We start from the raw sequence: 14188 nt of genomic DNA, 5'->3' as shown, positions 1-14188 counted from the left end.
TGAAGTCTGGCCAAATAAGCCAGTGCCATCTAATCCAGGTGGAAAATGACTCCAATCACTGGGCGAGGATTAGTAGTCAGCGACCTCCTTTAATTACAGCACAATTCAATCGACTTCTCCTCTTCTCCCCTCAGCACTTTAGAAGATTCGTTGTTGCACGTTTCCAATACTTGTCTTCTTTTATTCTACCTTTTCTTTGCTGCCCTCTCTTCTTATCTCACCTATTTACTCCGTTCCACTTCTTCTTCTCTGTCTCTCCCCATCTCTCGTCTCCTTCTCATGTTAAAGTCCTTGTTTATTGGACTGGCTTAAAGCTTCAGTTAGCCGCTGCGTAACGCTCTGTTGGATCTGCTCGGCCAGATTGAGTTCCCATTGATTGACCATCCTGAATGAGACCACTCATGTCTGAAGGGAACCCAAACCCCTCGCTGGGCTCGTATGGTGACGAGCGGCTGCCTTACCTGATCCCCTCACCCCCCTTCCTCCTCTTGTTTCTATTTTTCACACACACACACACACACACACACACACACACACACACACACACACACACACACAGTGTTCCTGTCCTGTTGTCTCAGGTCATCTGATACCGGAGTTGGAGGCAACTGCAGGGTTATTGAGTCCAAGCTATCCTCTAAAGGTCACAGGCTCAGATACACAGACAGACTGCAGGAGATTTCTGTCTCTCCAGACGGCATCTTCACACCGAGCCAGACTAAAGCTCAGTGTGTGGCTTTCTCTTCCACAGCAGTAGCTGAACACACATCCTTATTCTGACCTGAGAATGAGGGCTGTGCACCTGGCAGAAAGTGTGTGTACGCCATTAACTGCCCAGTCACAGTGTGTTTTATTATCACACTTCACTCTCCCCAGCTCCGGAGGTGTTTTTGGTTGAAATGTGGCCTTTCTCTCAAGCTGTTCCCTTCCTCTCTCCTTCATTCGAAGCCAAAAGTCAGACCCCTTCCTTCCCCCTTTTCACTACATCCGTCTGTTTGTGATGAAGGCAGGGATGTGTTGAGCCTTCACCCCTTCTCCCTCCCTACCTTCTTGCCTGTCGGCCTGTTTGGCGGTGCCCCCCCACCACACCAGTGCCCAGACTACAGAAACCCTGTTTGCAGCTTCTGAGAGGGTGCCAGCCTGCCCGGGCATCCCCACTACTCAGGAGAACTCATGGCCACACTGCTACGCTCTCATTGCTTGCCAAGATCCTTTCCTGTTTTTTCCTCCCTTGTCTTTCTTCTTCCTCTTTTATTCCTTCTACTTATTTTCTCACTCTGGCTCTTTTCTCTGCTGGCAACACCCTCTTTGTGTCTTCACATTGCACTCTTGTCCAGGTTCCCTCAATGGCCTCTTTCTTTCCTTCCTCTTTTTTCATTTGAGTTGATTTTCATGAACTTTGCTGTCATTTTCTACCGTTTAGTCACTGACCTGCAACAGCAGACACACTTACACACAGTGACTATTCAGCAGACGTATGAAGGTATAACAGTTGGATGTTTTAGTCACTTTGCTTGTATTTGCGTGTACTTGGATGTCAGGAATGCAAGCTGTGCTTGGTTTGAATAGTTAATGTTGCTTCAAGCGTTTCACTGTGAGGGTCTACCAGGGGATTACATGTCAGTTTGTGTGTGTGTGTATATACACCAAATAGCTCCTGCTGCACACACCTCCTCCCTCACGTCCTCCTCGCCCTCTCTCCTCAATCTGTCCTACGCATCACCTTGCTTGCTCCTTCTTGCTTTTGTCTTCCAGAGGCGTGTTTGTGGGTTTGCTCAGCTGTCTCGTCTGTTTCTTTCTTGCTTCATTGCCTTGGCAGCAGCAGCAGCTGAGCTGTCCCAGAGTCCTCGTCTGCCCCTTATATCCCAAATCTGTCCAGCTCTGTCCAGTAGCTGTGTGTTTTAGCTTTGCAGTCAATATTGTCGCAGCTCTGACAGGCTCCGGAGCCTTGTCTTGACTTAAACGCACCATTTAGTTGTTTCTGGTTTCACATGCTGCATTTAATCCCAAAATCATCACTTGAGTGAGGTGCACATGCTTGCTCTTCTTTACTCTGACATCTTGTACCAAATGGTATTTAAGAGTCATGCTGTTAGTTACTCCATATCATGTCAAGATAGGTGAAGCAACCGTTCTGCATGATTCCAAATAAAGTCATGTTTATAAGAGGCATATTGACAGTATGTTTAGGATTGTACGACTCATGAGGTGAAGCACACCCAGAGGGTACTGATGTGGCTGCATGTTGTTGTTTTTGTTGGCAGAATAACTCTGTGTCGCCGTCAGACAGCCTGCGGGCAGCAAGCGAGAAGCACCGCGGCTCTTCAGATTACAGCCTGGACTCCAAGAAACGCAAAGTGGACGACAAGGACAGCATGAGCCGATATGTGAGTGTTTAGTGCCTTGAGTGTTTCTGTCTACATTGTGTTTGTGTTAGCTGAGGGCGGGTCCCTGCGCCTGTGTTTTAATTTGTATCACCTCAGCATTATATAAGGCTACTCTCAAAAGATTTTACAGGAGGTAATATAAGCAATCCTAAATATGGCAGGTACATTAATTTGTATCCAGTTTACATCTGGTATTTTCTAACATAACCACCATTCTTTTGGTTGTATACTTCCAATCAGTTAATTTGTATCAAATGCTCAGCTACTCCATTATTGAGTCTTTTAATCTGTGCCAACAGCTGAATATCTACACTATGTCTTCAGATAAGTTTACTATTCAATAAATGTGAAGAACAGTTATATTATGAATTTGATTGAGTTCAAACGTACCGATGTTCTCTGCATACCAACAACTAACTTGCACAATGTTTTAATGAGCATTTTGTGTCCTGTGGCTCTCTGTTTGATTCTGTCACTAACTCTGCTTCTGTGAACACCACAGTATGTGACTCTGAAAAACGTGTGTTGGAAAACCCTTTTAGTTTTACTCCTTTTACTGTTGATGCTGTTCGTGAAGCTTTAACCAAGTTAGATCCTAAGAAACCGGCCGGCCCGGACAACGTAGAACCTTTCTTTTAAAGATAGCTGCAGATTTTATTGCTCCACCTCTCACTACTCTTTTTAACCTCTCCCTCAGCTCAAACACAATTCCAAAATTGTGGAAGTCAGCGTATGTCCTGTCTTTGCTAAAAGGAGGGGAGGCCACCTTATTAAATAACTATAGGCCAATCTCTAAGTTGTCAGTTCTGGCTAAGGTTCTTGAACGCCTAGTGAGTGAACAGGTAAAGGTGTTTTTATGTACAAATGACATCCTGTCTAAACATCAGTCAGGCTTCAGAAAGCAACATAGCACCATCACTGCCACAATGAAAGTGGTGAATGACATTACGAGTATCTTAGATAATAAGCAGAGTTGTGCAGCTCTATTTGTTGACCTTTCAAAAGCATTTGATACCGTCGATCATCGCATCTTAAAGCAGAGGCTACTCAGTATTGGCATATCCAGCCATGCAGTGGGGTGGTTTGTGAACTACCTCTCTGAAAGGTCCCAATGTGTTCATTTTGATGGGCTGTCTTCTGAGTGGTTAAACATTGCTAATGGTGTTCCTCAAGGTTCTGTTTTAGGTCCACTTTTATTCTCCATCTACATCAATAGTTTAGGTGAAAATGTGGATGAAGCTACTTTACATTTGTATGCTGATGATACCGTGATGTATTGTGCAGGTCCCTCCATTAAGGAGGCTGGTGTTAAATTACAGGCTGTTTTTAACATTATTCAGACTCAGCTCTCTGAACTAAAGCTTTGTTTAAATGTTTTAGATATTGTAACTACGCAAGGAAAAAAACTTGAAGTGGTTACCTGTTACAAATACCTTGGTATCTGGCTTGATGATTGTCTCACTTTTAAACTTCATGTCAATAACCTGCTTAAAAAGCTGAGGGTTAGGCTAGGTTTCTTCTCGCTTGAGGCCAGGAAAAGGCTAGTCACTGTGACCTTTTTACCTGTGCTGGACTATGGTGATTTGATGTATATGAATGCACCTGCCAATTGCCTGGTCAAGTTAGATGCTGCGTATCACAGCGCACTGAGATTTGTGACAAACTGTAAAGCATTAACCCATCACTGTACCCTGTATGCAAGGGCTGGTTTGCCTTCACTAACTGTACGGAGGCTCAGTCACTGGTACATTTTTATATACAAAGCCATGTTAGGGAAACTTCCATCCTACATCTGCTCCCTGATCTCATGGCGAATTGTAAGTGGCTACTGCCTGAGATCGAATGCTGTGGTTTTATTAAATGTGCCAACTGCTAGGACTGTCTTAGGGAAGACAGCTTTTAGATGCGCAGCTCCTCTGTCTTGGAATAGTCTGCAAATTAAATGGAAACTGAACAATCTGGTGCCACTAAATGTTTTTAAAGCTCGGTTGGATGCTAGTCAATCGGAAGCTATTGGTACCTGTTTATGTGGATAATTATGTAAATGATGCTGTATGATGTCCTTTTGTTGTTCTATTTATGTTTTTATGTTTCATGTGGAACTACTTGAGCAGGTCTCCCTTGAAAAAGAGATCAATGATCTAAATGGGATTTATCTGTATAAATAAAGGTTTGAAATGAAATGACAACAGCCTCAGAACTGTTTCCATTTTTACTACAATTACAGCAAAAGATAGTTATTTCCAGGAAATAACAAACGGACCCTTTAAACGGGTTACAAAGTTCATAAATCTGGTATTTGATGTTGATCTAATACTCCAAAAATGTACTGGTGTATTTTGCACTGTGTTCTGTACTGTTGATGCTCTGCCAGTAACGTGAAGCCTGTCTCTCTTTGCTTTCAGGACAGTGACGGAGACAAAAGTGACGACTTGGTGGTGGATGTTTCCAACGAGGTGAGACTGCGTTTGAACAGAGCTGCTCTGCCACATTCCTCATTGTGAACGCTGCAAAGAAACCAAACACAGCGCTCTTTTGTCATTCCTCTGTAGAGGCTTCAACACCTTCCAAAGCGTTGCCAAGAAGTCTGTCATAATATTGGTTGTGTGTGAGATGAGTGTGAGCTTAGTTGCTGTATGTCTTTTGCCAGTCATGCAGACCGTGATACAAAGAATACAAAGAGAAACCGGAGTGACAGGTGAATGAAAAGTGTGCGCATCTGAGTCTGTGTGTGTGAGGGAGAGTACAAGCACGCACAAGTATATTTATCTGTTTGCACATGAGGCCCCGGTTTGTTTGACCTACATGTACATGCCTTTCCTCCGCTCTGTTTGCTCAGTCTCGCTCTCTGTCTGTCGTTTGACTCCGTAGGATCCGGCCACCCCTCGAGCCAGCCCCGCTCACTCTCCTCCGGAGAACGGCCTGGATAAATCACGCGTCCTGAAGAAGGATGCTGCCCCCAACAGCCCCGCCTCCGTGGCTTCCTCGGGCAGCACGCCGTCCTCCAAAGCTAAGGACCACGCCCACGTGAGTGACACACTGAACGACGGGGAGGGGATGAAATAAGGCGGTTACAGTGGAGGGTGAAGTGACAGACGAAAGGGCATTTGTCAAGTGAAGTGGGTGTCTGTGAAGGACTAATGCGCAGGAGGCTCAGGGGCTTGAAGAAGGCAGAGATGCACTCTCAGGAAATCAAACCCTGTGGCTCACTCCTCTCAATCTCCTTTATGGCTTACCCAATAAATGGTCATTTCTTCCCTGGCCCGCCCGAGGCTGTAAATAACCCCGCGACAGGGCGGTGAGGGAACGGCTGTCTCCATCTCTTTGCTCAGTCTCGTCTTCTCATCCAGCTCTCGCTAACCAGGCTAAAACAATCCCCGTGCATCGGGTTTTAGATAAACCCTTTCACCCAGGATTAGGGCAGATTCATAGTCCACATCACTACCCTCTACCTCCCAGGACACACAGCTTTTCTCAGCCCCTCATTAGTGTGTGTCACCACTCACCAGGCTAAACCCTGCACTGCTTTTAACTCCGCCTGCAGAGGAAGAGAGAGACGGATTCATTATGAGGGGAGGGTTCAGGCCAGCATCTTGCTTATCTAGCTGCTCTTAACAAGCTTGACTTCTAAGCAAATGTTTATGCCCCTCCCACCATGCACACAAACACACATACACTAATGCAGACGCACACACAGCAGCTGTAATGAAGTGTCAGTGCTTGATTGGATTACCTTGAGCCGTCCACTCAGATTGTTGAGTGAGGGTATTTTTGACTCTACAATGTTTCATATCTCTGTGACTGAGAGTGAGAGTACGTGAATTTACAGCTTTGTGAAAGCTGATCAAAACTAAGGATTTTTTTTTTTTTTTTTAGAATGACAAGTCGTCCACACCGAGCCTGAAGTCCAACACACCCACACCCAGGAACGAGGCGCCAACGCCGGGAACCAGCACCACTCCAGGACTGCGGCCCCTAACGATGGGCAAACCCCCCGGCATGGAGGCACTAGGTATGTGAACACCTGCACTGTCACACTTCTTTAGACGTGTAACTATTCATTCAATGACAAACCATAAGCTGTTCTGTTATTGAAAAAGGACTTAAATGAAATTGGGCTTCTCCAAAGATTCACACAATGTGCTTTAATTGTTTTTATGTGATAATAAGTTGATTTGTTTAGTTTTTGAGTACCAGTAGGACAAAATAAGCATTTGAATTGATGTTAAATTGGTGATTGTCTTGTAACATTTTATGGATCAGACAATGATCAAGAAAATAATGTGCAGGTTAACCGCTATTAAAATAAGCTTTAGAATGAAAGTTACTTCAAATACTTGTTTTTTGATGGAAGTTTTCAATCATATTCCATTCTCTAATGAATCACAGTTACATTTGACTTATTATTTCTCCCTTCTGCAGTTTTATAAATCAATTAAAATGCTCTCCTCCCTTCTCTAGCGGCCCCCGCCCTGCGTACCCCTCTCTCCATGGCGGGCTCCTACGCCTCCCCCTTTGCGATGATGGGTCATCACGAGATGAACGGATCCCTGACCAGCCCGGTCTACCCAGGTCTCATCTCTCCGCAGATGAGTGCTGCAGCTGCTGCCGTCTATGGACGCTCACCAATTGTAAGAATATGAAAGCACACAACCCACTGAACAAAGCTCCTTTCTTTACATATATTCCATCAGTCAGACACAACACGCCCTCACCAGCGCCCGTATGAATGATCCTCCCCGGCTGTAGGTTGTAGAATCTGTTTGCAAAATGACTTTGAGAAACTTAAGCATTCGTCCCGTATTTCCAGAACTCATTGAGAATGTTTCTGCTTGGCTGACTGCGGCTTGTTGTGTGTACATAATGAGAAAGTACAAAGACAGCCGAGCTCCTTTACTTTGATGTTAGCTAGTTAGCATTCTAAAGGCTTTAAAAAAAGGCTCGCCTTCGAAATGCATCTCCGTGTTTGAAAATCTCCCAGGCTTTCATTAGCAAGTGGGATGTTGTAGCCTTGTGTAAAGCTGCTCTGTATGCAATGAAGCCGAATCTGCGCCTTCTTCAAGGGATTTGCCTGGAAACGATGGAGAGTTCCTCAGGGCGTTGGCACATACAGCGAGGCCTCGTTTTGAATTAGAATATTAGCTTAGTCTAAATGATCTTTGCTGGTTATCAGCTTCTTGTTAACTCTATTCTTCCTCATGCAGGCGGGGTTTGACCCTCATTCTCACTTGAGAGCTCCAGGCCTGCCCGCCAGCCTCACGTCCATCTCCGGAGGAAAACCGTGAGTATTTGCAGTGATGGATTCAACTCTATAACAGACAGCATATTGTTGATGGCTAAACTGACAATCTGTTCCTCCCTCTGTCCCCCGCAGAGCTTATTCTTTTCACGTTAGCGCAGATGGTCAGATGCAGCCTGTGCCCTTCCCTCCAGACGCGCTGATAGGCCCGGGGATCCCTCGCCACGCTCGCCAGATCAATACCCTGAGCCACGGGGAGGTGGTGTGCGCAGTCACCATCAGCAACCCCACCCGCCACGTCTACACCGGCGGCAAGGGCTGCGTCAAGATCTGGGACATCAGCCAACCAGGGAGCAAGAGCCCAGTGTCCCAGCTCGACTGCCTGGTAACTAGTCCTTCTGTAGATGTGTTTGTTCATGAGTTTCAGATGCGAGTTATTACTGCGGGTGATTCATGTTTCATGAGGTCACTGCGATCAGCCTCCTTCATTAAGATTTTCCTGAGCATCAAATGTAGCCTGACTCCACATCCCACCGTAGCTTTCCCTCAGATCCCTACAGACGGGTGTGAATAATTCAGCAAAGTGTCTCGCTGCTTCGCTGAAATAATCTTTTGGTGAGAAAAAAAGCCTGCTGAGTAATGATGTTCTGATTGGCCGACCCTGTCTGCCATTACCCAGCTCATTACTTCCTCCCAACTGCCTCCCATTTCTCATTTTGATACTGTGGCTTCATGCTGCTCAACTCAAATGGCTTCCAACACCCTTAAGGTGAGTCCAGAGTGCGATTGGTTCTTATAAAGCCATCGGGGTGCTGTTTTTAATTCGACCAAGAGCCTCCACATCTATTGATCGTCTTCTTGCTCCCTTGGAGCCCGGCCAGCAGCTGCAGCCCAGCACCTCTTGTTAAAGCTGACAGCCACATCTTCACTAGAACACAAAAAGAGACGGCCTGAAAACTCCACCTGTCGGAGAACAGCTCCTCTGGGGTTAAGTAGAGAAGGTCTTGATGTATGCTGCTAATCTCTTATTGCTCAGCAGTATTTTAGTTGACTTTTTCTCAGCCCAAAGCAGCACTGATTGTGACCATACTTGTTTCTCTTCCAGAACAGGGACAATTACATCCGCTCCTGCAAGCTGTTGCCTGACGGCCGCACCTTGATAGTGGGTGGGGAAGCCAGCACGCTGACCATCTGGGACCTCGCCTCACCGACGCCCCGCATCAAGGCCGAGCTCACTTCCTCCGCCCCGGCCTGCTACGCTCTGGCCATCAGCCCCGACGCCAAGGTGTGCTTCTCCTGCTGCTCGGATGGAAACATCGCCGTGTGGGACCTCCACAACCAGACCCTCGTCAGGTCGGTGTTTTCTTTAAATACACAGCTCATAGCTTTATAGAATACAATAGTGGCCATGATGGCGAGACTGCTTTACTGTAACAGTTGCTAAGACTTTGTCCTCAATGAATATGTTTTGTCCTGTGGGGTTCCAGGCAGTTCCAGGGCCACACCGATGGAGCCAGCTGTATCGACATCTCCCACGACGGGACCAAGCTGTGGACCGGAGGGCTCGACAACACCGTGCGCTCCTGGGATCTGAGGGAGGGACGACAGCTCCAGCAGCACGACTTCACCTCACAGGTAGAGAAAACAAGATGAAGAACCGTTGCGGATGAATGCATTGAGTGTGCCTGTTAGGGGGTCCTTGTTGCTGACAGCCTCTGATCCCACCGTGCTGTTGTGTCCTCGTTGCAGATCTTCTCGCTGGGCTACTGTCCCACCGGAGAGTGGCTGGCTGTGGGCATGGAGAGCAGCAACGTGGAGGTGCTGCACCACACCAAGCCCGACAAGTACCAGCTGCACCTGCACGAGAGCTGCGTCCTCTCGCTGAAGTTCGCCTACTGTGGTAAGAACCAGGCGCATAACAGCCGATGTCGGCATTTGATAGCAAGGACATGGAGACTTCCATTGTTATTGAAATTTTTGTTTGAGCAACTCTCACTCCTGTTAAAGTGGAGGTTGATAATCATGGTTGTCAGAGGGTGAATTTGTTTATCATGGCCATATTATCAAAATTGTTGCTATATTTGGCATGAGAGAACCACGATCTTCCAAACTAGTTATAACCCAGTTCCACCCATGATACACAGTTTGCTGTATGTAGCAATGTTGAAGCACATTTTTGTGTTTTCTAGAATAACTACATTAGATTGTGAATGTTATAGTGTTGCACGGTGTACCGATACTTGAAAGGTACCGCGATACCCTGCCGTTAAAAACATTACGATTCCTCCGTTTAATTAGTATCGGTACTTTAAGAATGACGGGGAAAAGTACTCCGGTGAGAAAGCGCTGTTTTAATAAGTGTGTTCAGTGCTCTGCTCCGTGCCTGCAGTCCCTCCCCTCTCAAGCACGCTCTAAGTGCTAGCTGCCAGAGCATGTGAGAACACGAGAAGCATGGCTGCAAGTGGGAGTGCAACTGCCGCTGCGCCTCGGCTTGTTGACAAAAAAGACGCCAGAAGCGAAATGTGGAAGTATTTGAGCTATATCTCTGACAGTGAGGGCAAGCCTACGGACACCACGAGGCCTGTCTGTGAGACATGTTTTAGATCCTTGCAAACCAAGGGAGCCAAAAGTTGTTTGAGATGATGCTTAATTTGATTTAATACGAATTCTTGTCATTTATTTTATTTATTGTTGTCATTGTTTAAAAGTTTGTGTTATGGTTCTGGTGTGAAATAAAGCACAATAATTACATTTAAGACTGTTTCCCTTTTTTAAAGAAAAGTATCGGAAAAATAATCACAATCGCAATTCTTGACTTGGTATCGGTATCGAAACCAAAATGTTGGTTTCGTGACAACACTAGACTGTTAGGGATAAAATAAAAAAGATATAATGAATTGACTTGGCATTGGACAACAGAATTACAAAAGTCTCTGAAACATCACTTTCACAGTGACGTGAATAGATGGTGGGTGGCTACTAGTGAAACATTTGACTCCAGACTAAAAGTCCTGGCTGCTGCCCGGCTGTTAAATGTGGTGAACGTGGATTTCTCCAGTTCTCCTACTCCAAAACTATGTTGACAGGCACTCTGCTAGAAAGCAGCCCCTGAGCCGTGTCTGATTCCTGCAGTATGCATGAGCTGCAGAAGGCTACTGTGGTCTGAGCTACAGACAACTCCTCTGCATCAACAGAAGAGGAAGTGTAGATGTTGAAATGATTAGCACCCAGTGACTGTTACTTAGTCACTGGCAGGGTGTGATTAACATGCTCTTTTATTTCTGGACATCTGTGAGTATTAGTTAGAAATCAGATGCACACTTGCTTCCTCTGTACAGGGTAAACGCAAATAACAAAGGCTTGTAAAGCATGTAATAAGAAGGAAGCCATTTTCTTTCTTTTTTTAAATATGCTCATTAAAATGGTCACTGCTTTTCCATGAGATCATTGTGCCTGCTGGGCAGAGCAGCTGGTGTTAAGTTTGAGGCTCAGACAAATGAGGTTTCACTATCGCCTCACTTTTTTTCTCCCCACTGAAATGTCAGTAATCATTCCTCCTCAGCAGACCCCCACAGCAGCGTCTCGTATCACTGCCCCCGCAGAACTGGTTCATTCAAACACGGCTCCCTGCTTCACAGCTCTCGCTGCCACTAATTAAATCATTACCAACTAGTCAGTGTGGCAATTAATCAGAGACTGATTTAAATAATTATCAGAGTGGAAAACGATGTGGGTCTTCTTCATCATGGGCATTTTACCATTCTTAATGTAATAGTATTTCCCAATAAGGTTTTTATGACCATGATCAGGTTATTACAGAGTGTTAGCTGGAGGTATGTTGTGAATCACCTCTGAAGACGTGTGTTCTGTGTCTGCAGGTAAATGGTTTGTGAGCACGGGGAAGGACAATCTGCTGAATGCATGGAGGACTCCTTATGGTGCCAGCATATTCCAGGTAACCAACATAAACACAATTCAATAAAAAAGGTATAAACATGATCCTAGGTTAAGACACGGACGAGATTTTACAGAACAGCGTCTGTTCTTTTGCACACAGTGGAAGCTCACAAAGATGCTCATATTGTTTAGCAGATATTTCAGACATGATATATTTTGTGTCGAACTAAAACATGTCATTTTAGAACGCTTTTGATGTGTATAAGTACTTGTTGGGTCTTCTTAGATTATTAGTCAATTATCTTTTTTTAACAATCCAATCGTTTAAATTAATATAAAACAAAAATAGGAGGTCTGTTGATCCCTGCGGAGTCATAATTATCTTTACTCCTACATTACATTTCAAGCAGGTTACAGTTTGGTCGTTACCTACTGGAAGTTTATAATGCTTCAGAAAGATAGAGCTACATACGTCAGCGGGAATCAGCTGCATGTGTTCTGAGACTGTAGCATCTAACTGGCCAGTATTCAAGCTTATTCAACAGTAACTACAGAGAATTAGAGAAAGTCACATACCTGTTCACCCTTATTCATTCAGTTTAAATCAAGCATCCTTCATTGAACTAGTGACAGGAAGAAGACTTGTCCTCTCCTAACCTGAGTTCCTTCCCCCCACCAGTCGAAGGAGTCGTCCTCCGTCCTGAGCTGCGACATCTCTGCAGACGACAAATACATCGTGACGGGGTCCGGGGACAAGAAGGCCACCGTGTACGAGGTCATCTATTAGAGGAGGGGGCTCCCCTCTGCCTCAGCACTTCTGATCCAACGACTTTAATTCCCCCCCGACCCTCCGTCTGTGGATTACAACGCGCCGGGATCTGGAGATCGGCGGCGTAGTTGACCGAAGAATGTTTGTGCTGGAAAGACTTTTTTTTGTCCTTTTTTTGGAGGGTTAATTTTTTGGGGATTTATTTCCTGTTTTACTTTGAGAATATTTGGGTGTATCCCGATGGAGCAGCGCTTCATTTCTGAGAACCTTGTTCCTCGACGTCTTGTGAAAAGTGTACATATCCGATTAAATAAAAGACATTTTATATATATTATAAATATATATATATTTTCATGTCCTGGGTGTACTTGTGATGATTTTTTTTTTCGGCCCACTCTTATGCCGTGATATTTGAGTCGGACAGCAGAAAATAGATTAGAACTTTTTAACAATTTTACTCTTTGATTTTCTTAAAGCACATTCTGCGGGCTGACCTTTTCAGAAATCCAACCGAGGAGCATGACACTTGTATGTCGGACATTTTGTGGAGATTTAAAAATGGCCTTTTGTCACAGTGCTCTTACCGGAAGATGAAAGTGTGGAGAGCCTCGGCTGGTTTGGACCACAGCGGGACGGATTCAGGAGAAGCGATGGATGTAAATGTAATTCATATATATATATACACATATATATATAAAAAGACATTTTTTAAAGTGTACTGCTCTGTCTGTGCTATCTTCTCCCTGTTTGTTTTACGTTGTTAGATTAAGGGAGATAGGGAACGTTTAGTGTTTAGCCTAACCCTTGGACCTCAGTTGGCAGCCGACGCACTGCAGCAGGCGCAAACTGGAAGAAAATGTGCTTTTTGCTAACTTGACGTAACATGGATGTTGAATTGCACCATTGTTTTCATGGCTTACAGACTTAATTCAGACAGTCAAATCTGCGCTTTTGGAATCCTCCTGCCCTCTGTATCTTATCAATAATCCTGGAATATGTTTGGTTTGCGGCGGGACACGTAAGCTCATGAGGACATCGAGAACGGCACTTAAATGTAAACAGAAATGAGAAATCAAATGTTCCTATGTTGATGTTAAGACAACAGTGAATACTTCTGGTTTGTACACTGTGCTCCTGATACTGGCGGCATTTCCCACGAGTAAATAAAAAGGGGCGAGAAAGCGAAGGTCCCTCTAAATCACACCAAAGTATGTAGCAAATGCTGTCAGCACTGAAAATAAATGTACAGTTGTTAATAAATCAATAAAACAGTTTTTGTAGAATGGCCCGTTTCATTGTGATTGACCTGATGTGTTTTTCTGCAGTACACGTATGAGAATGGCAGTAACTCTATTCAAGCCCAGACATGTTTTTCGTTCAACAAAAAGTTGTTGTATAGCATGTCATAAAAATACATCGAGATATAGTTAGTCATAAACTAAACAGACTCACAGTTGTATGCCTCCGCCTACAAGTCTAATTGCAGTTTGCTTTCATTTCTATCCAAATTGTGATGACTTCATTATTTTGTCCTATTTCTATATCTTGTGAATTTGTCATAAAGGTAGGTAGGTGTACTTCACCCTCTTCATCCCCTAATCAGTTCAGCTTTTTGAGAAGGATTAACCCTTTTTAAAATCGCCACAGTTGTGTTATGGGTATCCATCTGCGACTTACCATTTACATAACATCGTTTTATTTAAAGTCACCTATTATGCAAAATCCACTTTTTCTTAGTGTCCTTTCTGTGTGAAGAGATTTGGAGAGTTTCAAGGAAAACATTCACTCTTTGTCCTGATCCATTTATATAAAAACCTGTCTGAAAATGAGCTGATCAGATTTTGGCCACTTTGTGATGTCACAATGTTTTTTTGGGTTGTGCCAATAACCAACCAA

The 14188-nt window shown here is 44.6% G+C and overlaps 1 protein-coding gene across 12 annotated transcripts in view; it reads left to right on the top strand.

Moving 5' to 3' along the window:
* LOC117549338 (transducin-like enhancer protein 3-B) overlaps window positions 1-13577 on the top strand; it is a 31909-nt gene extending 18332 nt beyond the window's left edge. For all 12 annotated transcript variants that reach the window (XM_034221175.1, XM_034221172.1, XM_034221167.1 and 9 more), the window contains 12 exons: window positions 2265-2387; window positions 4793-4843; window positions 5259-5414; window positions 6264-6399; window positions 6849-7018; window positions 7592-7668; window positions 7762-8011; window positions 8732-8979; window positions 9114-9261; window positions 9376-9526; window positions 11505-11581; window positions 12203-13577. In XM_034221175.1, the coding sequence (XP_034077066.1) occupies window positions 2265-2387; window positions 4793-4843; window positions 5259-5414; window positions 6264-6399; window positions 6849-7018; window positions 7592-7668; window positions 7762-8011; window positions 8732-8979; window positions 9114-9261; window positions 9376-9526; window positions 11505-11581; window positions 12203-12310 (1695 nt within the window). In that variant the 3' untranslated portion in view covers window positions 12311-13577. The remainder of the gene's footprint in view (window positions 1-2264; window positions 2388-4792; window positions 4844-5258; window positions 5415-6263; window positions 6400-6848; window positions 7019-7591; window positions 7669-7761; window positions 8012-8731; window positions 8980-9113; window positions 9262-9375; window positions 9527-11504; window positions 11582-12202) is intronic.
* The last annotated feature ends 611 nt before the right edge of the window (window positions 13578-14188 follow it).

This window comes from Gymnodraco acuticeps, unplaced genomic scaffold (genome assembly GCF_902827175.1).
Source record: "Gymnodraco acuticeps unplaced genomic scaffold, fGymAcu1.1, whole genome shotgun sequence".
NCBI classification, from domain to species: Eukaryota; Metazoa; Chordata; class Actinopteri; order Perciformes; family Bathydraconidae; genus Gymnodraco; species Gymnodraco acuticeps.
This window is presented reverse-complemented; position numbering and strand designations above follow the sequence as displayed.